Source organism: Lacerta agilis, chromosome 4 (assembly GCF_009819535.1).
Source record: "Lacerta agilis isolate rLacAgi1 chromosome 4, rLacAgi1.pri, whole genome shotgun sequence".
NCBI lineage: Eukaryota > Metazoa > Chordata > Lepidosauria > Squamata > Lacertidae > Lacerta > Lacerta agilis.
Genome location: NC_046315.1, coordinates 57,053,713 through 57,079,650, shown reverse-complemented (window position 1 = coordinate 57,079,650; position 25,938 = coordinate 57,053,713). Strand labels below are relative to the sequence as shown.

The following is a 25,938-nucleotide window of genomic DNA, read 5'->3' as shown; positions in this document are numbered from 1 at the left end:
ATTCCTGCTTTATGCCCTGCCCCAGAATAAAGGAGTATCTTAAATATAATGCCTTAGCACTGTCTGTAGTTACTCCATACCCAAATGCTTAAGATTAAAACCATAAACTGCAAAACAACATCTTTATTAAAGATCTGTAAAAAGAAGAGGAAACATTTACACAGTGAGCAACCTTCAAAGGCATTCCTGGAAACCTAACCAAGGTAATTTGATATTTTCATTCTCTTCTATAGATTTTCTTAGAAATCTCTGGACATAGTGAAAGAGGCATTATGTAAAATGGTAAATAAAGGAAGCTCCACAACACACACAAAGCTAAACACAAACATACATTTGTTGTTGTTTTTTTAAAAAGAATCTGTACATCAGTGACTTCCATAATACCATGCTTTGTGTAGTAGCACCAGAGGGGCAGGGGGGGCAGCAACACACCACAATGCGAATGGCTGTAATCCAGACTCAGGGACAGGACTGGCCAGCTTCTGCTTGCAGTTTCATTTCTTCTTTTCTCAAAGGGAAAGTATCAATGAGAGCAAAGAGCTCAGCAGGAGTCGCTGGGAAAGGATATCGTTCTTTGTCCACACCATGTTTATCAACCACCACCATATTGAAGTTATAGTGGGGAATGCGGAGCAACAACCTGACAATATGAAGAGATAAGCAGCTATATTACATGTATGGTCACAGAGGCGTAGCATAGGCCGTTGCCCTGAGCACCTTTTGCTCTTCACGCTGCCCCTGCCAGCCCCATGCTGCTTTGAAAGTCCAAACCCGCGTGGGCCTAGCATGGCGTAACAAGCAGGTACTCTTCCAATCAGTCCAATCCTAACTGATTGGAAGGACAGACAGTATACATGCCCTGTTGTGTTCCCTGCACCCCGGGCACCATGAAGACATGCTCCACCGCTGTATGGCCATACCTATCTATTGCAATGAAGTATGAGAAAGAACAAGCCCCTTTTTCAGATACTTTTTAAAGTCAAAGAAAGATTATGCACAACTGGACTTGCAGCCACAGTCAGCTAGTCAATATAAAATTTAGACCATGAATTTTAAAGCACGTATTAAAAAGACAATTGTCTAATCTTGGAATGAAAGCTGCTAGTCAATCTGGCACATGTTATCGTGTTACATCTATGAAAGATGCTCAAGATTTTGCCCACTGGTTTTTTTCCCCCCAGAAGGACCATGCCTTCTCTTTTTATCACTGTGTTGGGCAGCCTGCCCATGCCTACTTCCTCTTTACAACCCTGACAGTAAGCAGCACCAGCCACTGATGCAGTGCTGAAAACTCCCTCATTTCCCTACTCTTCCAAATGAATGGTACATGCTTAGTGGGACCACTACATTCTTATGAGCAGAAAAGACCCTAACTCTGAAACACAGTGCAAACTGACCTTGTGCAACACATTTGTGCTGAGGAAAAGTAGAAGAAGAACTGGTTCCCCTTGCAATAGGTGGAAATAGGGTTTGGACACAACACTAGCATGATCCTGCCAATTATGCCCTGGTATCAATATGAGCTATGACTTTCAATTATGGAATGAAGCAGCTGATCCCCATACTGTGCAATGGAGAGGTAGCTAACCTGGGGTGATCCTAATGTTGGGGCCAGGTCCCATTATAGTTAATGGTCAAGTGGCTGGAGTTAGACTCCAGCAACATCAGAGGGCCAGAAGTTTGCCACCCTGATATAGTGGCAACTTGAACATATCATTTGTACAGCTCTAAGCATAGGAAAAGCCAATCTTCTGTAGACTCCAGACCTGTAATAAGTAGAGCAGCATTTCCACCCCCAGCTGCCATGGAAGAAGCATGTATGGTAATGTACCTGTTTATCATAAAACTTTTGAGTCTACAAAGGCAGGCATTTGTGTGGGCTGGACATAGTAATTGGTATAAAACAGAGCTCTGCTTCAGAAAAATGGATCACAAGATTAAACATCAGAACATGCATATTCTTTCTATACACTGCTTGGTGACTATAAAACTTGCACGTCTCCTTGAGAAATATTCTCCAACTCATGCAGAATTCCTGTTCAGGGATGCGGTTTGCTCAAGGGAATCTCACATTGTTTTATTTTTAACAAATATTGTGCATCCCCTAAAAATGCAGTCAAGACATTAAAGGACAATACTGGGGTGGGGAAACAATTCTGGATTATTATCAACAGAGTGTTTTTATTTTACCTGAGTTGCAAAGCCAGCGCAGGAGGCATCAGTCTCAAGCCTATTCTTCCCAGCTGTGCTGGATAGACTCCAACCAACTCAATCACGGTCACGTGCCGGAGATCTAAACCACACAGTGCTGGCTAAAGTAATCAAGATATGAATTGGAGATAAACATCAAGTGGATTAATCGTAATGGGAGCTTCTGCAATGTGTGCTTATTATTATGGTCCTGTAATGTAAGGGACTCTCGAGACTTATATAAAAGTTAATGCACTGTTAAAGACACGGTTCATCTACACTATTTTGGGAGCTAAAGTGGAGCTGTGCCTCACCTGCAGCATTCCCAGTTGCAATCTATAGAAGTAATTGGCTGCAGTCGGAGTGGATATAATGAGCAGCCTCCGTTTCTCATAAAACTGGTCCAGGAGGGCTGCTGCGGTCCTCACACCAACATTAATGTTCATGGCTGAAATTACAAGCAAGAAGACAATGATAATCATAATAATAGATCTGTTTTCAACCTTAAGCAACTGGAGATAATGGCAACTGATTTGGTCATGGAAGTCAAAAGAGGACAGAGCAGATTGAAAGAATCAAGAATGTTCTCAACTCAACACCAAGGTTTTAAATGGTAGCTCAATTCTTAACAACAGAAAACTCAAAAGCAAGATGTGCAGCCTGAGCCTATGCCTTTTAAACATAAGCAAATCCCTCTGGTTTCAACCAAATTCACTCCCAAATAAAGCCCTGAAGGGTTATAACCTTAGATATTTTCTGGATTATCTGGATTATCAGAAATTTGCATAAGTTCAGGAAATGTACAGTTGTTCATTTCTGGTAGAGGATCCGGACAAATTCTGCTGCAGATACTTGTGTTGCAGAGATGTTATTTTTTTTTTCCAGCATTCAAACTAGCATGTAAACATGTCATGATGATTATTGAAAATTGGCTTGTGGTGACATGTACATTACAAGCACTCACTTTGGATAACTAACCCCCAGAACACCTATTTGTGTCATTAGATCATGAGGCAAACTTTGACATGGGCAGGCAAACTGAACTTCCATATGCTGTAGGACTCCAGTTTCTATCAAACCTAGCCAGGAAATCAGGGATGATGGGAATTATGATCCAACTGGAAGCTAGAAGGCCACATGTTTCTATCTCTGCTTTAACAGATTGGTTAAAAGTACTCTTCTTCCCTACACAAAATACGCAAGAGATTCAGATAAGGCAAACATTCAATCAAGAGAAGTCTTGACCTGACACCACACAGGCTCACAGAGTGAGCGGGGTCCTTGAAGCCTGTTTCATGCATAATCACCCAGCAATGCCTGTGATTACTGGGACACATCTGGCCAGTCCTGATTTTAGGGATTGGACGCAATGCTACCTCTGCACACAACATTAAGTAATGCCAAATATTATGACATTATACTGGCATATTAGTGCATCACATTCTAAACCTATGAGAATACCTTTACTGAGTTAGACTATTGGCTCATCAAAGGTTTCTCTACTCTTACTGGTACCATTTCTCCATAATCTGAGGCAAGATTTTTCCTATCCTTTTAGGCTATTTTAGCTAGCCATGCTGAGGGTTAAACCTGGGGCCTGGCTTGGGCTCCTCCCTGGTACACACAGCTCTTAGGAAGTCTGCTAGCCATTAATGATACAGATGTTCACAATACTTAAGTGCTCTGCATACATATCTTGCCAAGTATCTTGGATCTAGCAGCCAGAAAACAGGAAAAGAATCACACTTAAATCTTTTCACTCACAACCTGCAACAAATTACTGCTTCTTCCAGATGCTAAGTGGTATCTACTTTGCAAAATCTGCACATGTTTTGAGTTGGCAGGAGAATGTGGGCGGATGTTTGGTAATCAATTCCTATCAAGAAAGAGAAAGAGATCAATAGAATGAGAACAGGAAGGAGATGCAAAGAAATCTCAAGTCAGAGAAAGGATATAATGGATGTAGCACAGACAGCTCTTTAATGTGTGTTAAGTAAAGCTGCTTCTTTTACATATCGAGGCAGAGCTCCCCAGCACCCTTGCCTACTAAGGCTACATTGCAAGCTGTTTTTAAACATGAATATGAGTTTTTAAAACAGCTTGCAATGGGGAATATAAAACTGGTGATTAGGAAATAACATAAAAGCCTCACTGCATTTGTGCAACTTCCCACAAGCGTCTGTGGATCAGGGCAACTGAGCACCTCTGTAAAAGGTGAGAAATGTCTTGGCATTAACACAATAAAATACTGCATTTAGGCTTAGCCACAGATTTGTATCTCATGTCATCTTCAATAGACAGGTAAGTTTTATAACACGGAGATCATAATTCATTAGCAACGTCTCAACTGCTTAACCCTGCATAAACAGCTTGCTAGCCAAAACCCAGTGAACAATTGTAAGTGTTGAAGCATGTGGAACAATTACAATGTTTGTGCTAGGCAAGTCTTCCCACAATCCTGCCACCCCATGTGCTGCTCTTTTACTGGAATTATTCATTACATACGTGTACAGGTTGGCTCTGTTCCTGACCAGCCTAAATTGTACTGACAAACTCGTGCTGGGCTTCCCTGCAATTCGTATCCACCGATGCAGGAAAATTCACAGGTTGCGCCATAATTATCCCCGTCACCAGAACATTTTATGTAGCCATTTTCTGGAGCATTCAGTTTCCCGCAACGTCTGACTGTAAAAACAAAATGAGCATTCAGTGATTCATTTTCTCTCCTAATACATCACTACTATGAAATGAAAGTGCAATTGCATGGGTTTGGGGTTTTTTAGCTTTCAAGAGACATCAGTATCTTTTGATTTTATAATCAGTTTGACATATAGATTCATTAACACACACAGGTGTGCCATTCACATATATTAACTGATGCGTGGTATAGCCAGATATTCCTTATATTGTTAACAGCCCTGAGCTTATGCTACATCAGCATGGCAGAGTTTAGACCTAGCACAGTCTATTGTTAATGCACAGAATAACGCTAATTGCTGCAATATGCAGGCACCATAGCTTCTAATACAACCTCTATATTGCCAATTTCCTCTTGCCCATCCAGTGGTACAAGACTCCCCCAAGAGCCATTTAGTGGCACAACAGCTAGAACTGTGGGCCCGGCTCTCTGCCTGTTTTTCCAATGTATACATAGCAAGGGGGCTGCTCTGTTCCACTGCCCAAGCAGGGGCTGTTGCATAACCAGACTCTGCAGGAAGGCATTGCTATGTCCCAAACAGCCCAGTACTTTTGTGGTGCTAATTTTCTTATTGGTAGGTTCTGTATTAACAACAGTATTGCGATTTTTATTTTATTTTATTTGCAAAATGCCCTGTTTGGTGAAGGGTGATGGTCGCAGAAGCAGTAACAAAGCGTGCATAATTCCAGTTGCGTATGAGTCACTAAGCTTGAACATCTAACCATTTCTTAAGCAATGCTTCCTCCAACACTAAAACCAAGGGCATTCCACTAATTATTCGTAGCCACTCTTTATCAGCGACAAACCCTGGTAGAACTCAAAACTGGTGAAGATGGAACCATTCACAAGGGCTCATTTTGGCACCTCTCGCCCAGCTATCTTCAAAAACTGTGGAACATAGTTTTAATTACTTATTAAGATATCTCCATTATGCCCTTCACAAAAATGGTCACAGGGTGATTTACACCTAATTAAGGCAACACAAATAACACATAATAAAGATTAAAACAATTAACCAAAACTCAGAAATTATTTCACCTATCAGCCTCCAAAAGCCTATCCCCCCAAAAGGGAGCAGTTTTTACCTGGCATCTAAAAATAAATAAATACAAAGTGGGGGCAAGTTTGCAGATCCCAGTTCAGAACCTAGCTTAGGAAAATTGAATAGAGGCATATCATTTTAAATATATTCCAACATCAGGAAGTATAATGGACTGATGCCACAACCTCCTGGCATTGTCTACATCTTGTACCCACCTGGTTAAGGATGGTTCACATGCACTGAATACCATCAGAGAAACTGCAAAAGCAGCAGCAGCCATGCTCCTCCAGGTAAGATATAAATAAATAGGGCCTAACTTTGATGCCTCTGCTTCCCCTAATCCCAACAGCAAATGTTCTTACCTTTAACTTTAACATAAAATCTGCACGTTCCCTTATTCCCAGCTCTGTCAAACACAGTGTAGTGGATCTTGTGATCTCCCTCTGAAAAATGTGATCCTGGTGGTAGTCCTTTCAAAATAACACTAAAAAGAAAGAAATTTTTGCAAACAATAATTACTATTGTTGCAGAGACAGGACCTTTCGGGGAATACAATTTAGAAGATCAATGTTCAGTTTGCAGCTCTGATTATAGCAGTGCAATATAACCTTTTCCAAAACTGCCCACTGGCAGCAAATATAACAGAATGCTACATATATAGCCAAGAACAAACACAGTCCCTATGGAGGTTTATCTGTAGATTTACTGAAGCACAACCCCTGAATCAGAAATCACCTGTGCAGCCAGATTTGCTCTGCCTGTACCAAATAGACCAGGGACACTTGAAATACAAGTTCTGTGGGCACATAGAGACTTCCAGAGGTGAATGTGTATTTAGTTAGTTCACACATTTTCACTCACTCTGTCAAAATGCCATCTGCAGTGTCCCTTCCCTCTGGGGTTTCCCAGAACACTCTGGCTGTCAGTTTATTGGGCTCTGCCGTTTTCTCCTTTACACTTGGGCACTGGATTCTAGGCGGCTCCATATCTGAAAATAAACCCACGGGTATAATAGCACAGCCACACTTGGTTTAAGCAGGCAATGCAAACAGTGCAGAAATAATATTGAACAAGTTAATCATCAAGCTGCTACCAGGACACTTAAAATTGACTCTGGCACAACATTAATAACACCAAATGGAGATTATTGGGAAAAAGAAGTTATCTTCCTGAGATTAAAAGCAAGCAGCTCAGGAAAGCACTGAAATGGTTTCACACCACCTGCCTTGTTATTTTCTTCCATTTTTATGCTCCTGAAAATTCCTCTAATCTCCAGAACTTTATGATTTTTTTTCAAAAAAACTTCATATAAAAATTACTTTTCAGTGTGTTGATGCATTCTTATTGAATATCTACTTTAGTCTAGAGAGCAGTTCTGAATGCAAAAAGGTCTACTTGCATGTTTAGAGGCAACTTCACCTAGACACCTCTAAAAACATTTTGTATGAATTTTGCCACCTAAATGCAATGTAAGGCTATTGATAGTGTTCTGTATCAAAGGGCTGGGTCCTACTCTATGGGCCCAACGACACAGGCTTCCTGATGCATTATGTTTTGAGCAGCACTTTTTTCGGGGAACTCACCAGAACTCAGTTCCAGCACCTCTCAGGTGGGTGCCATTGCCATTATAACAGAACAAGGTGAGTCATGATGAGTTTCTAGAAAAATAGCATTGTTTTTCAGCATGATACATGCTGGGGAGAGGGGCAGGAGAAGTAATGTAATGCATGAAGCAGGATTAAAGAGTCAGTACACTTAATTGCTCTCCCACCCCAGGGCAGCTGCTCCCTGTTCATTGCAAAGGAGTCTTCCTATTAGCAGAAGGTGGTGGTTCATTATACAACTGCAGCCCTTCTCAATGAAGTCTGAGAAAGGACACACAAAAAGCGGCCTGCAATGCACACGAGAACAAGCAGTTCTGCAGGTAAAGCAGTTGTGTGAGAGGGCCCAAATTTTCTGTGCTTAAGCCATTACCTAAATATGTGCATACTCAAAATTAAATGAAAGAAGGAATGGAAACGTTCCTGGAAAACAGTGTTTCTGATATATGTTTATGAGTCTCCTATAGCAAAGGACCATAGTTTCCCTGTATTACTATTAATTTCAGCTACTTAAGACACCAGACTTTGGTTACTATAGGAACTGCATCTCCAAGCACTCATGGATCAGTGAACTCTTCTTGCTGGACCACAGTGTTTTAAGCCATTTTAACTGCTTAGAGATAATCGCTAGACAAGCACACACACACACACACCCCTCTCTTCCCATTAATTTGTAGTTGGAGAGGGCAGAATTATGAGAAGAACTGGGATTTCTTATCTGCAGCAATGTAACAAAACAAAAAAAGCAACAAATTTAATTTGAGCCACATGAGAAACTATTAAGCAAAATAAATGAAAGACAGTGAGACACAGTTTCAGCAAAGCCATCCTAAAAAGCCTCCAATGTTGTTTCACAAACGTTTTCACAAATGTCAGAAGAGCATCAACGGGAGGTAACAAGCATGGGAGTGTCCCTGATTTATTTATTTTTTTAAATGATTCATATTGTAGTGTCATCTTTACTTTCAGAGGGCAAAAGTATGCACTGCAGTTCTGCCAGGCTGGTAGCTTTGTGAGAAAACAATCTACTATCAAACCCACTGTCAAGCCATTTAAAGAGAATTTGTTTACTTTTATCCCTCCCTCCCTCCAAGGAGCTCAGGGGGGAGCCACCCGTGGTTCTGGTCAAAAGTAACCCAGTGGAGCGAGTTTCATGGCTGAGTGGGAATTTGAACCCAGGTCTCCCAAGCCCTAACAATGCACTACCCCTCTCTTATTATAAACGCACTCTATAACCCAGGGCTGGAGAACCTGTGCACTCCAGATGCTGCTGGACTACAACTCCCATCATCCCTGACCACGGGCGAGCTCTGAATCTTGTTTTAGCTGCAGCAATATAACTGCAAAGCAGCAGTTGTGCTGCTACGGTAAGCAATCTGCACATCCTCCCAGGCCACACTTACCAACACAAGAAGCTGGTCGTCCACTCCAAAGTTTGTTATCCATACATTGTACTATTCGGTCTCCTTTTAATTGGTATCCTGGTGAACAATAATACTCACACCTGGAGTTATAATATGCACCATCTAAACACTTGAATCCTCCATTTCCTGGCATCGAAAGGGTTGGGCAACGTTTTTCTACAGAGGGGAGAAAAACCAACCAACATCAAATGACTGAGAATATTTTTTAAAAAAAACTTTGCACTATATGCAAAGATATACCTATTCACCGAAAAGCAGTACAGCAAATGCATGTCAGTGTTGATTAACTGATAAAATATGAGGGCTTTCAAAGCAATGCACTACTAGTGGAGTCACTTTCCAATACTTCACCCTGCATCTCCCATGTGTTCATCATGGTTAATGTATATGTAACATGAAACAATCTTCTAGTCCAAAGCTGATGGCATGTCAGTGGAGGCCTTGAATCTGCATGATCCAAAGCCCAGCTATTGCTCCCAGGAAATGTCAAAAAATCCTGGAACTGGTGGGCTTATTCTCTCCACCCCCCCCCAAATTAGGGCCAATGAGAGAGATAAAATAACCGCTGGAATAATCCCCTAGCAAACACACCTTCTGCCTCTGCCAAAGTAATGGATGCAGCAGGTACTTCGCTTCTCATGTACACTCTTTGAAATGGCTGCATTGGCTTTAAAACATGAGCGCACACAGATCCCAAAGTAAGCAAGCAGTCCTGCTTCCTCCCCCCCCCCCCCCGGTCTGCTGTGGAAATGCTCAGGGAAGAGGAAATTTCCAAAACTCAAGTGGACAGCCTTATGTTGGGACAGTGATCCCAACAAATTGAGCACTAAGCTTTCAAAACAGATCTATGCATATGTGTGTTTATCTCTCTCTCGAGTGGCTTGTTTGAGCCATCTGGATCTGTCAAGCACAAAAGGGACATTATCAAGGTGTGCCTTGTTTGCTGCTACCTTAGACTTGGAGAAAATTGTGCTTTGGATTAACCTGGGAATGGTGATGTTAAAGGCAACGAAGTGTATTTCCATATCGTAAAGTATTTAAAATATTCTGCTTTCAGACACTAGATGGTGAGGCTGTTAGGAGCTCACATATTAGCATTTATAGAGCCCTATAGTGGGTAGGGCTGGTGAGAGTGGGAGTCCTACAACATTTGGAGGACCCCCCCACAGGTTCCCTAACACTGGGGTAGGAGATTGTCCTTGGTTACCTTCTTGCAGAAGTTTTCTGTATGTGCAGCTTTTTTTTTTAAAGCATTGATAAGAGTGCATATAGAGAAACAGAGTTAATATTTTTGCTGTGTAAAAAGATTTAACTCTTGCCTCTCTAGTAGGTATGGCTAATTAGCCAGAAACAACTGAACTGAGAACCAAAGTAATGATCCACTCACGTTTGCACAAAACTTTGCCAGACCAGCGTTTGTTTGACTGACACATAAGCTCCTGGGGACCGTGCAGCTCATAGCCTTTCTGACAACGAATGTCGCATTTTGTTCCCAAGACGTTTTTATAATACCCTCCGCGAGGGCTTCTGCAGCTGGCATAGCCGTATTTCACCTTGATAGGAGAGCACCATGGTGTATCTGGTGAAAGACATACGTGCATTTATAAGAGGAAAAAAGAAAATGCACAATAATACGGGACTGTATCTAACACTGCAATTCCAGTTGCACAACTGACATCTGTTTGTGCAATGGAACTTTCCTCTCCATTCCCAACATTCAGAATCTGTGCCAGAGGGTTGAGGAACCCTCCAGAGCAGATTTTTTTTGGGGGGGGGGCGAAGGGGAGAGGAAATCCCCTTGCTTGAATCAAGTTCTGCTTGCACATTGTTGGATAAAACCCACACATTTAAAAGTGGTGTTGGACTAGAGTTTACTGGGAAGAAAAAGAGAACATAAAATTACACATAGAGACTGCAAGATTATTATAGACTCCTTCCAAAGTAACAGCACCAAAGGCAGTTGCTTTCTATGTGTGGCATGTGAATTATATTTTCTGTTCAAATCTTGAGCCACTAAAAATCAAAGGAATTACTAGCGCGGGTGCAGTGGGATGATGAGAACTGACCCCTTAGTTTCCTGCTTGCGGATTAAGGCTGCCACCATGTGGACAGTTAGAATTATTAGATATTTTGTTAATTTTTTTCTCCTCAAAAAGAAATCAAACTAATGAATTCAAATCAAACAAGAATAAGGTGTGTTTTTTTTTTAAAAAAAAAACCCCAATAATTTATGAACCACCTTTCACATAAGGTGATTGACGATCACACAATAAAAACAACTGTGTACGTGGCATATCGTTTAATTCACTTAGACTGCAATCCTAACCCCAAAGTCACCTGGGAGTAAGCCCCATTGAACTCCATAGGACTTATTTCTTATTAGACATGTATAGGATCGCACTGTTACTCTCCTATTTCACCGAAAATATTTCCTACAGATCAATCTGTAAAATGTGTGTGCTCATGCACACACACACACAAAAAACAAACAAATAAACAACACTTAAAAATCCACTCTGCAAACTATATTCCGTTTGGTTATAACTCATATATTTACTTTAAATGATTTTTTCCAAATAATGCTGAATTTTAAGTTCTGTGTCCAAGAGAATTTGGCTTATTAAGCCAAGTCTTATTTGATGTGTGGTGAATCGATACTGCACAGTCCTTGAGGCAGTGGGGCCTTGCCTATAGCGTATGCATCAGGGAGATAAAGACTGGGGGCAGCGCTGGAGAGAGGGGGCTGGTCTACAATGTAATACTGGGTGTGCAACAACATAGCATCCAAACTGATGAATTAATGTGCTTAACAATGCACATACAGCCAAGGCAATTCAGATTAAACATGACTCCAGGCAAAGGAATCTCATGAACCTTTTTCTTCAAGGCTCAATGTCACCTTTAAAAATGAATCACAGTAAAAGACACACATGCAAGAGAGAGATGGGTGTTGGGGGAAGTATGTGCTAGGAATGGGGCAGGAGATGAGGGAGATTATCCCATGGTCTGCTGATTAGGTAGCTGCAAGGTGGCAGAAGGGCAGCAGGGTAGTGGTGCTGGATTCTATGTATTGAAACCCACCAGCCAAAATATTGGCTGCAGTCCTCTAGTTTTGAGTTAGTGGAATTTGCTCTGTAAAATTTCTGCACTTGCAGAGGAATGATAGAATACTTACCACATTGTTTATACTAATGGTAGGATACTATAGACACAAGCATGGGTGTACCAGATTAAGGGACATTTGCAGCCTATTCAATAAAGAATATATATTCCTGACATATATAGACATAAGCACAGATACTCCTTTTTCTGAACTTCTGAGAACTGAAATGCATTGGATATGCTCTTGTGAAGAGGTTCTACTGCATATTGAAACAAAAATGACATATTCAACTGACTGGAGGCAAGGAGTAAAGCATTACAGGAATACATAATGCAGGCATATGAAATTCTTATTAACTTTGGAGCTATGCCAAGATACAATTCTCAAAGTCACTGCAGAATGCAGAAGCAACCTTTTAGATACCTCGGCGCCAACATCATAAGTGGGTTTTTTTAAACTAATACTTTGAAACTGAGCTCAGAAACACTTTGAGCCAGTGCAATCTATGAAGCTCTGGTATAATACAGGGACAGCACCTAGTTCCAGTCTGCAGCCTGGCAGCTGAATACTGAAATTAAATCTCTCGACCACCTGCAAAGGCAGCTCCACATACTCTATGATCACTGGGCCACAGCAAGATGCCTCCCACTCCTACGATGGTGCAACTGGTAGCTTTGAATGACGGGCACCACTGCTCTGGTGCCACTGCCGTAGTGCCTCCACCCACAATAGAGCCCCACCCACAACACGGCAAGGATTGGGGGTTACCACACAAGACTACTCATCTTGCGAATAATAATCTTCTTACCCTAGTTGTGGAGATGTCATGCAACAATATGCTTGCCTCCTAGTCCACTGTGTTGCTAAGTTGTGAGCTCAGCTCACAGGATATGTGGCGGGTTTTGTTTATGAAGCAAGTGGCAATTACTGTGATGGCTTTTTGTCATGAGCAGAGTTACAGGCACCACCTACATGAAGGTTCCAATTGCCATTCTTTCAAAATATTAAGCTCTAAAGTCTACTTTTTATGATACCAGCTTCTGTTCTTTTGGATTTCACATTCTACCCTGAGCACTCCCATAGCTTTATTACACCATCAGATTTTCAGTCTGTATTGCACAGAATGGGTAACCCTGTTAGCCAAAGTTCAGACAGCAAAACGCAGACGCAATCCAATAGATTTAAGGATAAATAAGTTTAGGCATGCTGAGACAGATAGTGGTGTGGATTGAATAATCCTCTTTATGCTGAAGTACACAAAGGTAAACACACAGAAAACTCACTAGCTCTCTAATTACTTCCCTTCAACATGGGTAATTACAAATGTATGGAACATAATCAATGTCGGAGAAGCACTCAGCCATAAGAAGGTTGCTTCATTCCAAATAATATCTAAGTATGTCATTGTATATATAAAAAAGTTATTGCTCTATCCAAAAATAAGCATTTGGGCAGAATGGTAGGTAGGGCTTTTGCAAGCTTGCTAAATGAAAACAACCCATTTCACTTTCAGTTGTCACCAGCAATTGATTTGTTTAGAAAGTTGCAAACACTATCCTCTTAATAAAGGTTATGAGATTACCTGCAAATTCTTAGGATTGCCTGGTTCATAATTAGCATACTTTTTGTGGGGGGGGGAGGGGAGAGGATTGATACTATAGAAAAGCTATGGAAAAAACTCAGTAAAGTATCACCAAACAGGTAGAGATCACAGACAACTTTTAATTTTGATGCTATGGTGCATGAAAGAAAAAAGCAGCTTATTTTTAATTAACATGAACTATCTGCTTGATCTCCAAAAACTGAAGTCAGGTAATTAGAAACTTTTCCTTGAAAAAAAATAAAGAGAATCCATGAGTAGTACTTCTACCATCCTCTGCTGTTCAACAGCAACAAGTACAGAAAATTCAAACACGCATGAAGTCTGGCAATTCCAAGGCTGTGACTATGTCAGCACATCTCCATGGCAGCTTAACATTCCTACCTCTCTCCATATATCCAGCTTGTAAGCCATGTGGTTTATATTGTGTTGACAGTAACTGTGGGTCTCTCCCCCCCCCAACCTCCATTTATTTCCTTTGGAAGAAAGGTTGCCAGATTTTTGCACCTACATGTCAGACTCATCTTATGCATTTCTCTACAAAATCATAACCAAGGACAATGAACTTGAGAATATATCTGTAAGATTGCTAAATAAGCAGGCATGAATAAGATGGGAGAGTAAAAATTATCTGGAAGTGAAGAACATCACACATGACTTGTGCACAATCATTATTTGGGGGGTGCAAAATATTCAAACCAGTTTGAATATTTTGCAGAAGGGTTGTTATGTACTGAGTTGAATAGGATCCAAACTGCAGCAGGCTGATTGGTCCTAGAACAATAGGATTGAGATTGTAGCAGTCTGACTGGTCCCAGAACAATAGGATTGAGATTGCAGCAGTCTGACTGGTCCCAGAACAATAGGATTGAGATTGCAGCAGTCTGACTGGTCCCAGAACAATAGGATTGAGATTGCAGCAGTCTGATTGGTCTGCAGGAGCCACCCAATCCAGCTCCAGGTGGAAGTGAATCCGCATTCCGATTGGCATACAGGAGTATCCCGGAATTAGCCAATCACGTGGGGCCCATTGTGTAAATAGTGTATATAAAGCAAACATTTTGGGGGAACTGCATTCCTCACTACTATGAGCTGAATAAAGAGCATGAAATTCACACTCGACTCCGAGTATCTTTCACTGGCGACGAGGATGGGATCCCGCTGAGCTGACTGCCACACACAGCACCGCAGCAACGCCACTTGCCGCACAGCTGCCTCGCACCGTGTATCCAGGCTTCAGCTCCGGGTCCCAAGGAACTCAAGATGGCGACGGACAGCAGCTTCTCGCCGTTCAACCCAGCATCAGGAGACTGGGAAGGATACGCCACCCGTTTCACCTTTCTTCTAGAAGCTAAAGGGGTCACCAACGATGCCAAGAAGAGGGCGATATTCTTCAGCGTCTGCGGAGAGGAGACATTCGAAATCGCCCGGGCTCTCCTGGCGCCTGATGATGTAGCTACTGTTCCTTACAAAACAGTAATGGAACGGCTGAAGGGGCTTCTATGCAAAGCGGCAAGCCCCTGGGGAAACCATAACGGGGTTTGTGACCTCCCTCCGCCAAGCCGCTCGGTTTTGCAACTTCTCAGAGTTGGAGAACATGCTGCGTGACCGCCTCGTCGGTGGCCTGAGGGACGAGAAGCTGCAACGACGCCTCTATGCCAAGAAGGACCTAACGTTCCAGGTCGCTCTGGAGGAGGCCCTGGCAACAGAAGCCGCCGAGAGGTCAATGCAAGAGGCACGGCCGAGCGTGCCGTCCCAACCAAGGGTCCACCACGAGGACCTCATCGACGATTCAGGATCAGACAGTGAGGAGGTGCACAGAGTACAGCGGCGCACTCAAGCCGTGCACACACCACAGCTGCCTCGACCAGAAGGAGGGAACTGCGCAAGCTGCAGGCAGAATCAGTAAATACTGAGAGGACCTGCGAGGCCGAAAGGGCACTGGAACCAGAGCCACGACAGAGCGAGCTGGTTGCGCCAGACCAAACAGCCCCATCACAACCAGCAGCCTCGGAACACGAGCCAGAACCAGAACCCCTGACCAGGGAACAGCCCAGGACGCAACGCACACGTAGGCGGCCAGCGTACCTTGAGGACTATGGATGCAACCTCCCAGGCACTACTGGAACTTAGAGGGGAGGGGTGTTATGTACTGAGTTGAATAGGATCCAAACTGCAGCAGGCTGATTGGTCCTAGAACAATAGGATTGAGATTGTAGCAGTCTGACTGGTCCCAGAACAATAGGATTGAGATTGCAGCAGTCTGACTGGTCCCAGAACAATAGGATTGAGATTGCAGCAGTCTGACTGGTCCCAGAACAATAGGATTGAGATTGCAGCAGTCTGATTGGTCTGCAGGAGCCACCCAATCCAGCTCCAGGTGGAAGTGAATCCGCATTCCGATTGGCATACAGGAGTATCCCGGAATTAGCCAATCACGTGGGGCCCATTGTGTAAATAGTGTATATAAAGCAAACATTTTGGGGGAACTGCATTCCTCACTACTATGAGCTGAATAAAGAGCATGAAATTCACACTCGACTCCGAGTATCTTTCAAGGGTATTAATGATATAAATTGATTCGAAACAAACAAAACCACAGCAACAAATCACTGGAGTTCAAATCATGATAGGGCATTCACAGCTATTCACAGAATAAAACAAACCGTGCAAAAAAATATGGCTGGTACAGACATACCCTAAGGCTTCATGCTCCAAGCAGAAAAAGGATAAAAAAGCTTTCTTGGCAATGGGTGATCCTCATTAGTATATAAGCAAAGCATTCACCTTTATATCTATTGTGTGCATACACGTCTTCATCATCTTCTAGCGGTGAGTATCCCGATCCTACAATAAAAAAGAAAAACAACTGCAGCAAGCAAGGAAACAACAAAAGCATAAGGAAAGCTCTTGCAGAGATGAGTGAAGGCAGAATTAGGATGTTACAAACATCCTAGAGCAAGTTAAACTGTGTAAGCTTTCATGTTTATTAGACTTGCAGCAAAATCAGTTTATAGTGAAATGGGTAAAGATATGTATTTTAAAACCGAATGAAGTCTAATTGTTTCCCAATATATATTGAGTCAAGGAAGGCTACAATTCATCTTGCAGTGAACTTCCATCACAAATTAAGATCTTACGCAAGTCTCAAGAGATATTTCACTATAAGATGGTTCAAAAGATGCAAGTGGATGCATCAGCCATCCTAGCAAACAGCTGCAGAGGCAGAATACAGATGTAACTACCATTCCAGATACATGTGTGATTGAGCTTAATCACAGCTATTCAGCACAGCCAATGCAGCTAAAATGCCATTACATTCATTTTACCTTAATGCTATTCTGGCCAGTCAAAATAGCATTTTATTTAACTACTGAATATAAAGACTGTTTTAAAAAAAGGCTTACCTGGGTGGATTTGGAGCATCACGACATTCTACCAGACATTGTTATAATTGTGTTAATTCAATTAAAATAAACTTTCAACACAAGAGAACAGAGGCATATATTTCACTTTTATTTGGCAACTGCAGGCAATCCTTTTATGATTTGTCCCTGTATGTCCAGCAGAATGATGCACTGGGGTAAAAATAAAATGAAATCCTCCCATATGCACTAGGCAAGACTATAATGGAGACCCTTGATGGGATTGGGTCACTCCGTGCAACTCACAGAACAGATGACTGGCACAATCACCTTCAACAGAGCCAGGCACCTGTTTGACAGGAGTGGATGGGCTAATAACACCAACTCATCCCTCTGGCAAGTCAGCTTGTGGAGATTATTGTATGCAACAATGTGTTTAGAACCAGCTACTTTACACAAAGGAATCCATACACCAAAAATATATAAACTAACCCTAGAGAAAATCTGAGGAACTGCACAGGTACTTTATTAATCGCAAGCAGAATATGCAATACACAGTAAAATACAATAATCCTATCTAAGAAAATGCTGAATGAGGTATGAATGAAATAAAAGAGGTGTCCATATAGCACCTCAAAGATTTATAAGTCTCGTTAAATGTTTGTCTCTTTTATTTTGCATTTTAATAGAATAGATATAGCTGATCCCCTGCAGAAGAGTGAAATTCAAACAAACTGGGATTATTATAACTCAGTCTGTGATTGGCTGTGCAGCCTTTCTTTTTATCATCCAATTCTACTTCCACACATCATTCACTAAAGCAGTGCGGTTATGTGGGTTTTTTTAAAAAATCTATGGCCCTAGGAGCCCTAGGCCATACTTAAGTGAGGTCAGTAATGACGGAGAAGTTGCTCAAAGGGTAGCTTATTCCACCTATCCATTCAGGTCCTAAAATGTGTGGCTGCAGAGAAATGATGGGCATATTTTAAGGCAGGATTTCGGTCCTCGAAAGACAATAGTCGGGCTCCAAAGGCCCATATGCAGCCGGGTGCATGGAGGTTTCTTTGCAAACATGAGCAACTTCCCTGAGGAAAATGTTTGAAATCTGTACACTAAACGTAGCAGCATATGTTATGTCTTCACTGCAGAATAGCCCTGAGCAATGTACTAAAAGATGTAAATGTAACACGAGTGGAGGAAAAACTTATTTTTTTAACTACATAATGGAATTATCACATCTATATTGCTGTTTTCTTTCCATTTTTTCCCTTTGCAATCCCTAAGATGCACAGTAGCTAGCTAGCAAGCAAGCAAAAATCCAAACCTCCCTTAACCAGTAAAATGGGCATCTATAATGTGTTTAGCTACCCAGACCCAATTTTCAACTAGGCTGCAAGAGCCAGCTGCCTGTCACCTACTTAACTTGACATACCTGCAATCAATGGGATTCAGCCAGCTTAAGTGTAATGGTGTGCATGAGCCACTTTTCATGGTACCGGTATTTATGCACATTTCTTCCCCTCCATAAATCTACACCAAACTTGAGGGCAGCTGCCGAGCAGTCTAAGCACCAGGGAAGCATAACATATTGTTATACTGCCCTGGCCTCATGGGAATGCACAATAATACAGTAAGTCACCACCACTTTGGGAGCCCTATCCTGTGAAGTTATGACAGAAATACATGGATGTAAGAAACACGAAAAGAAAATATAAAAACGTAGTGTGAAAAAACAAAAATATAGCAAACGTAAGAACATAATAATAGCCTACTGGATCAGACCAATGGCCCACTTAGCTCAGCATCCTGTTCTCACAGTGGCCAATCAGATGCCCCAATGGGAAACCAGCAAGCAGAACATGAGCACAAGAACACTCACCTCTCTTGTGGTTTCCAGCCGCTGGTATTCAAAAGTATTTCTGCTTCCAACTTCTAGTACAAGGTAAGTTAAAGGTAAAGGACCCCTGGATGGTTAAATCCAGTCAAAGGTGACTGGGGTTGTGGTGCTCATCTCACTTTCAGGCCGAGGGAGCCAGCATTTGTCAGACAGCTTTCTGGGCCATGTGGCCAGCATGATGAAACCGCTTCTGGTGCAATGGAACACCGTGATGGAAACCAGAGCACTTGCAAACGCTCTTCCCGCCGCAGCGGTACTTAATTTATCTACTTGCACTGCTAGGCTGGCAGGAGCTGGGACAGAGCAATGGGAGCTCACCCCGTCACACGGATTCGAACCTCCGACCTTCTGATCAGCAAGCCCAAGAGGCTCAGTGGTTTAGACCACAGCACCACCCGCTCCTCTCAACTGCTAGTAGCCACTGATTGCCCTCTCTTGCGATTGCCCTCTCTTGCATGCATTTGCCTAATTCTCTTTGAAAGCCATTCAAGTTGCTGGCCATCTCTTCCTCCTGTGGGAGTGAGTTCCATAGTTTGCCTATGCACAACATGAAGAAGCACTTTGCTTATATGCCCTTGCAAACAGGTGGGAAACTGCTGCTGGGTTGCTGGAATTTTGCTTTTTTTAAAGGCTTACATTAGTGCTCTTGCCCATGAGTGCTCAGCTACTCAAGGCTTTTATTATTCTAGTTACTACTACCACTACTACTACCATTATTAATAGTGATGATGAAAAAGTTCACAGACTGCTACAAGCACGCAAAGAGGGGAAATATCACTCACCACCAGTGAAAGTACAGGCTCACAGCACTCAAGTAACCACATTTCAAAGAGAATTCATAACCGCAATTGACACCTCTGTGTGTTTTAAGGGATGAGGAATCACGTTTTCAAAGTAATAGCCACAATGTAGTTTGAATGCCGCAAAATAGCATTTATGTTACAAGCAAATTGTTATCATATGCAACAAATGAGTTAACAACTGTATAATTGTGCAGAAAATTCTGACACTTTAGAATACAATATTCCTTTATTTTTTAAAGAGCTCATGACCAGCATCATTGTGCCAAAGAAAGACTATTATAGTGGGCTTGATCTTCCTCATGGACAGAATCAATTTCCTTCAACCCCCCCCCCCTTTTGCTAGTACAGCACAGTTTTCCTAGTATTCTACTCTTATTACTTTCTTTAAAACTGCTGATGTCGGCAGACATGTTGGCATGTCAACAGCTCCATGGTAGAAAACACTAAACTTAGTAGAATTTTAAAGCACTGCTGAGCTATGTAAGATTTAAATAGCACTCTTTAAAGGCTTTGAAGATGTTACTAAAGGAATGCTTTTCATGCTTTGTTGTGCGCTATTTGGCAGAATTCTGGGGTTCTGGTCTGAATGTTCAGCTCAAGAAAAGTGCCAACAAAATGTATTCTTTTAAACAATTTTTCAGAGAATTAGACTGAGTGCTCCTCAAAGATGCCTCATGTAAAAGCAGCAGACTGGTGGGCAGTATTTGAAGAGTTAGCTCTTTCAGTAGTTATTTCCATAAAATGCCAAGAACATTTAAAACCCCATATTAATTTTTAATGGAACTTTTTGTTAGCTTCCATGTTAACAAAAGGCTGCAATTCTATACTTGCTTACCAGAAAGTAAGCTCCACTGAACTCAAAGTGGGCTTACTTTTGAGTAGCCGTGCACAGGATTAAGCCAGAGATTACTTTGCGGCCCCTTCAGATGTTGTTAGACTACAACTCCCATCATCCCTGGAAAAATGGCTATGGCGGCAGGGAACATAAGTCTAACAACATCTGGAGGGCAACAATTCCCACCCCTAAACTGTCAGCTCCTAAACCATGCATGCACCATAAATTTCACCACACTCCAGTCCATGCAGGTGTAGTTATTAAAAGCACAGAAGAGAGTTAGTTCCATGTGAGGAAAATTCTTGGGGGCTGCAAATAATTTAGTTTGCTCTGTCAGGGTGTTTTTCAGAAAGATCCCACTGTTTTTGAAATTACATGCTTCAACTTGTTTTCAAGAGAAATCCTACAGAAGCAATACACCTCTCAAGCTGACAAAATTAAGCTGCAATTGTAGTGCAGAGCAGAATAACAGGCAATTAATTACCTCAAAATAGTTTGAGGTGGGAGGAATGAGTGATCAATCAATCTCCCAGGAGGAGATCATTTTCAGTTACAGGAAACCACCATTCTTACCAGGTTTGATGGGAAATGTTGATTACAAATAGACAGTGGAATATATCCAGTGTCAGTCATTCAGAGTAGACCCACTGAAATCAATGGACTGAAGTTGGATTCATCCAGCCCATCATTGTGTCCAGGCACCACAAGTTCATGAAATTCCATCATTGTGATAAGGGTCTACAAGTCTGCTTGATCACAATAACCAGGGGTGCATAAGTACAAAATCTTGGCATTTAGCATGTAAGAATATGAGAAGCTGTTACTCTAGGAACAGGAATAATGGAGGCAAGCTCCATTTTAGCCACAAAAGTTGTAGATGGAATTTCACTGTTCAGAAACATGCACACTCCAATAATAAGATTCTAGAGCTATGCAACACTCAGTGTCTGCTACTATTGTGCATGCCCACTGTGGTACAATTATACATAGACCTTGGGCCAAGGCAATTTGTACATTCTTAGGGAGCTCCAGAGAACTAAACACTAGCTTATTCCTGCCCCTGTGCAGATTGTACTGACCACCTGCAGAATATATTCCTCCTCTGTGACTAGGAAAAGAGTCCCTAGGATGAAGTCATCAGCTTTGCCAACTCCTAGATAGCCATGAGTCCCACTGAAGAAGCACAACTCTAATGTTTTGAGCCATACAAAAACACTGCACAAAGAACTGTGAAGCAAAGATACAAAACTTTGGAAAGAGCCTTCCTTATTTTATGTTTCAGTGTTGTAAAAATATAGCAGTTTGTGGACAGACCATGGGGCTAGAAGGAATATGACACAGCTACAGGTGTGCTACTGCCAACAAAAGGGTGAAATTAAGCCAATACAGTACTCTAGTATTTATTATGGCTCTCAAAGTAATCTCCCAAATCATATGCTAGACTTTGCCATTATTTCTCCTTGAGAAATTATTCCAAATCTATTTTTAACAATCTGGCACACAGTAGTCTGAAAATCTGCTTTTGAGAATGCAAATGGAAAATGTGCATTGTTCAGAATTAGCAATTTATTCAATGAAACATTTGGAACAGCAATCCATTTATGCAGCATTTGAAGTCAGGCTATTTCAAAATACATCTTTAGAAGATTAGGAACAGAAGAAACAATTAGTATTAGATGTACAAAACATTCCATGTCCCCTTCACTGATATTTCTGCTTTACCATGGATATTTGCTTTTCATTATTTTTCACCATCCGCCATTCAAAGCCCTGATGTACAATAATGCAAGGGACGCGGGTGGCGCTATGGTCTAAACCACATAGCCTAGGGCTTGCTGATCAGAAGGTCAGCGGTTCGAATCCCTGCGATGGGGTGAGCTCCCATTGCTTGGTCCCTGCTCCTGCCAACCTAGCAGTTCAAAAGCATGTCAAAGTGCAAGTAGATAAATAGGTACCGCTCCGGCGGGAAGCTAAACGGCATTTCCGTGCGCTGCTCTGGTTCACCAGAAGCAGCTTGGTCATGCTAACCACATGACCTGGAAGCTTTCTGCGGACAAACGCTGGCTCCCTTGGCCAGTAAAGCGAGATGAGCGCCGCACGCCAGAGTTGTCCGTGACTGGATTTAACAGTCAGGGGTCCCTTTACCTTTACTATAATGCACCATGCAACAATACATTGCTGGTTTTTTATATACTTTCAAATGAAAAAATGGTATTAAAATGTACCTGCTTTGAGGCAATTTGTAACAGTACTTCTAAACCCGTTATATAATTAAGGTCCTCAGTGACACATGGCAGGATAAAAGTTTTTGAAAACCTGTCAACAATTGCCCCAATAATGAGCCTGCCATGTGAAACGATCTTCGCAAGAGACTTGCCCTAAATCAGATTCTCAGCCAAGACATATAAAAACTCAATTGGCAAATTTTGCCTCTGGTTTCTAATGCTGGAAGGTACAGAATGTGCTATCAAAAACTACTGTAGCTTGTAACAATTACCGTAAAAAGCAAATGAAAGACAATAAGCTTGAGGAGACTGCACAACATAATGTCAATGATAAGCTCCTTTCAGATACATTTATGAAGTCATGCAAGAATCTAAAAACAGCACTGTTGTTCCTTGTGAAGTTTTTGTAAATCAATCAAGTGTAAACCTCAACATATGTTTTCAGTTATGATACACTGCAAATGTAACAGCAAAAATAAAAATCAAGCACACAAATAAATTTTCTGCTTTAGCTTTGGTGGTGGATTACATTTGTACCTGTTTTCCAGTGAAAGATAGGCAAGTGCTGAAGCCATACATTAGCCTGGTTTGCATCTCAAATTAAACAATAATGTTTAGCAAAGGCTTGGGGTTTTTAATTTATTTATTTATTTTGCTTTTGCTGATTTATATACAGTGTCACAACCAAAAGCTACCAAAGCAGTGTACAATGAGATAAAATATAGAAGATTATATAGAAAACCATTTTCTGCAATTTATACAATTATTATTCCATAAAATGATTTAGGGAAGGTCTTCTTAAATAGCTGCTGAATATCAAGATTTTTAGGTGCTTTTCTAATTTGAGTCGGTAACAGGGTGGTTCAAATAGTTTAATGCAAACGAGCAGTATATCAGTGCATGCTGGTTGAAAGTCCTTGCTTCGCTCCTCCCTTACTTTTGGCTGCACTGCTCTGGGTGCAACAAATCACAAGACTTGGCTTGCCAGGGTTTGTTTATCTCCCAACAAACTTTGAGTGGTAGCCTACATTTGTTCATGCCAGACAAATCTTTTTTATTTCTTTTTTTTTTTTTTTGATAAAGTGACAGGCTTGGTGGATCAGGGAATGCTGTGGATGTAGTGTACATTGATTTCAGAAAACTTTTTACAAAGTCCCCCATGATATTCTTATGGAGAAGCTGATAAAATGAATGAGGTGGATTTGTAGCTGGCTGACTACTGACCCCCAAGAGTGCTCATTAATGGTTCCTCATCATCCCGGAAAAAAGTGACAAGTTGGGTGCTGCAGGTTTCTGTCCTGGGCCAGCTGTTGTTCAGCATCTTTATAAATGACTTGGAAGAAGGAATTGAAGGAGTGCTCATCAAATCTTCAGATGACACCAAACTGGAAGGGGTAGCTAATGGCACAGAAGTCAGAATCAGGATTCAATGAGACCTTAACAGATTGGAAAACTGGACCCAACCTAACAAAATGAATTTCAATAGGGACAAATGTAAGGTTCTACAGAAGAACCAGCAGCACAAATATAAGATAGGGCTTGCCAGTAGTACATGGGGAAAGGATTTAGGGGTCTTAGTAGACCACAAACTTAACATGAGTCAATAGTGTGATGATGCAGCAGCAAAAAAGCTAATGCTATTCTAGGCTGCATCAACAGAAATATACCATAGTATCAAAAGCTCATACCAAGAACAAACTTAGTTGGTCTCTAAGGTGCTACTTGAAGGAATTTTTTATTTTTTATTTTGTTCAGATCAAGGGAAGTAATACTCTATTTGGCCTTGGCCAGACCACACCTGGAGTACTGTGTCTAGTTCTGGGCTCCACAATTTAAGGGGGGTATTGACAAGCTGGGATGTATGCGGAGGAGGGAGACCAAGATAATAAAGGGTCTGGAAACCAAGCCTTAGAAGGAACAGTTTAGGGAGTTGGGTATGTTTAGCCTGGAAAAGAGAAGACTGAGAGGAGATATGATAGCCAACTTCAAATATCTAAAGCAGGGGTCAGCAACCTTTTTCGGCCGTGAGCCGTGTCCCTCAGACCATGTGGTGGGCCGAACTGTATTTTGAGGGGGGAAATGAACGAATTCCTATGCCCCACAAATAACTCAAGAGATGCATTTTAAATAAAAGGACACATTCTACTCATGTAAAAACACTGATTCCCAGACCATCCGTGGGCCGGATTGAGAAGGCGATTGGGCTGCATCTGGCCCCCGGGCCTTAAGGTTGCCTACCCCTCATCTAAAGGGCTGTCACATAGAAGATGGAGCAAGCTTGTTTTCTCCTGTGCCTGAGACTAGAACCCAATGGATTCAAGTTACAATAAAGGAGATTCTGACTAAACATCAGGATAGTAAGAGCTGTTCAATAGTGGAATGGAATCCCGTGAGATCCTTCCATGGAGGTTTTTAAGCAGAGGTTATCTGGCCATCTGTCATGGAAGCTTTATAGTTGAGATTTTTGCTTTGCAGGGGGTTGAACTAAATGACTCAGGGTCCCTTTGAACTCTACAATTCTATTATTCTATTATTAGAACACTTACGTTTAGCTTGGGAGCAAGAGACAAGCAGTTCAGATAACATAACAAGCCAGTGCTTGTAGTTTGCTGCCCTTATAGCACAGTGTGGCCAGGAGAGCAGGAGGAGCAAAGCAGGGACTGTTCAGCAACATGATCACCAAGGAGCAGCAGTGGCCCAAGCAAGGGGAGGTCAAAAGCTAATGGGATGCAAAGGCAAAGGCACAATTGCCCCTGCAGCTGATGTCAACCATCTAAGCTAGGTCCTGGAGATACTGTCTAAGTAATCACTAAGTGCTGCCTCCTGGCTAGTGAAAGGGCTGGTGCCTTCTGCTATAGCCATTGGCTCCTTTCCCATGAAGGGGCTTCCAACTGTGGGGATATCTTCTCAGGGCTCTCTTGACCTGTGAGGACTCTGTAGACCGGCCATGAGACTCTGGTGGCAGAGGTGTCTCATATGTGGAAAATGTGGGTTGTAATCTAACTGCATATATACAGGTATATGCAGTGGAACACAAGAGGCTTGGAGAAAGCAAATGCTGCCAAATGTCCCAAGTCAGGAAGGCTAAAAGGAGGAGTTCTTCAAGAACTCAGTCAAGGGCTTTGGGAAAGGTGCAGAGGAGAAAGAAAAAGCCC

The 25,938-nt window shown here is 41.9% G+C and overlaps 1 protein-coding gene across 2 annotated transcripts in view; it reads right to left on the bottom strand.

Moving 5' to 3' along the window:
- Nucleotides 1-349: 349 nt before the first annotated feature.
- Nucleotides 350-25,938, bottom strand: part of SRPX (sushi repeat containing protein X-linked) — a 34,120-nt gene continuing 8,531 nt past the window's right edge. The window contains exons 2-10 of one of the 2 annotated variants that reach the window (XM_033147184.1): nucleotides 16,446-16,505; nucleotides 10,343-10,534; nucleotides 8,935-9,111; nucleotides 6,792-6,918; nucleotides 6,293-6,414; nucleotides 4,696-4,875; nucleotides 2,505-2,638; nucleotides 2,191-2,312; nucleotides 350-640 (exon numbers count right to left, since the gene is read on the bottom strand). In XM_033147184.1, coding sequence (XP_033003075.1) covers nucleotides 460-640; nucleotides 2,191-2,312; nucleotides 2,505-2,638; nucleotides 4,696-4,875; nucleotides 6,293-6,414; nucleotides 6,792-6,918; nucleotides 8,935-9,111; nucleotides 10,343-10,534; nucleotides 16,446-16,505 — 1,295 coding nt within the window. In that variant the 3' untranslated portion in view covers nucleotides 350-459. The remainder of the gene's footprint in view (nucleotides 641-2,190; nucleotides 2,313-2,504; nucleotides 2,639-4,695; nucleotides 4,876-6,292; nucleotides 6,415-6,791; nucleotides 6,919-8,934; nucleotides 9,112-10,342; nucleotides 10,535-16,445; nucleotides 16,506-25,938) is intronic. The other variant, XM_033147185.1, reaches the window with a different exon arrangement.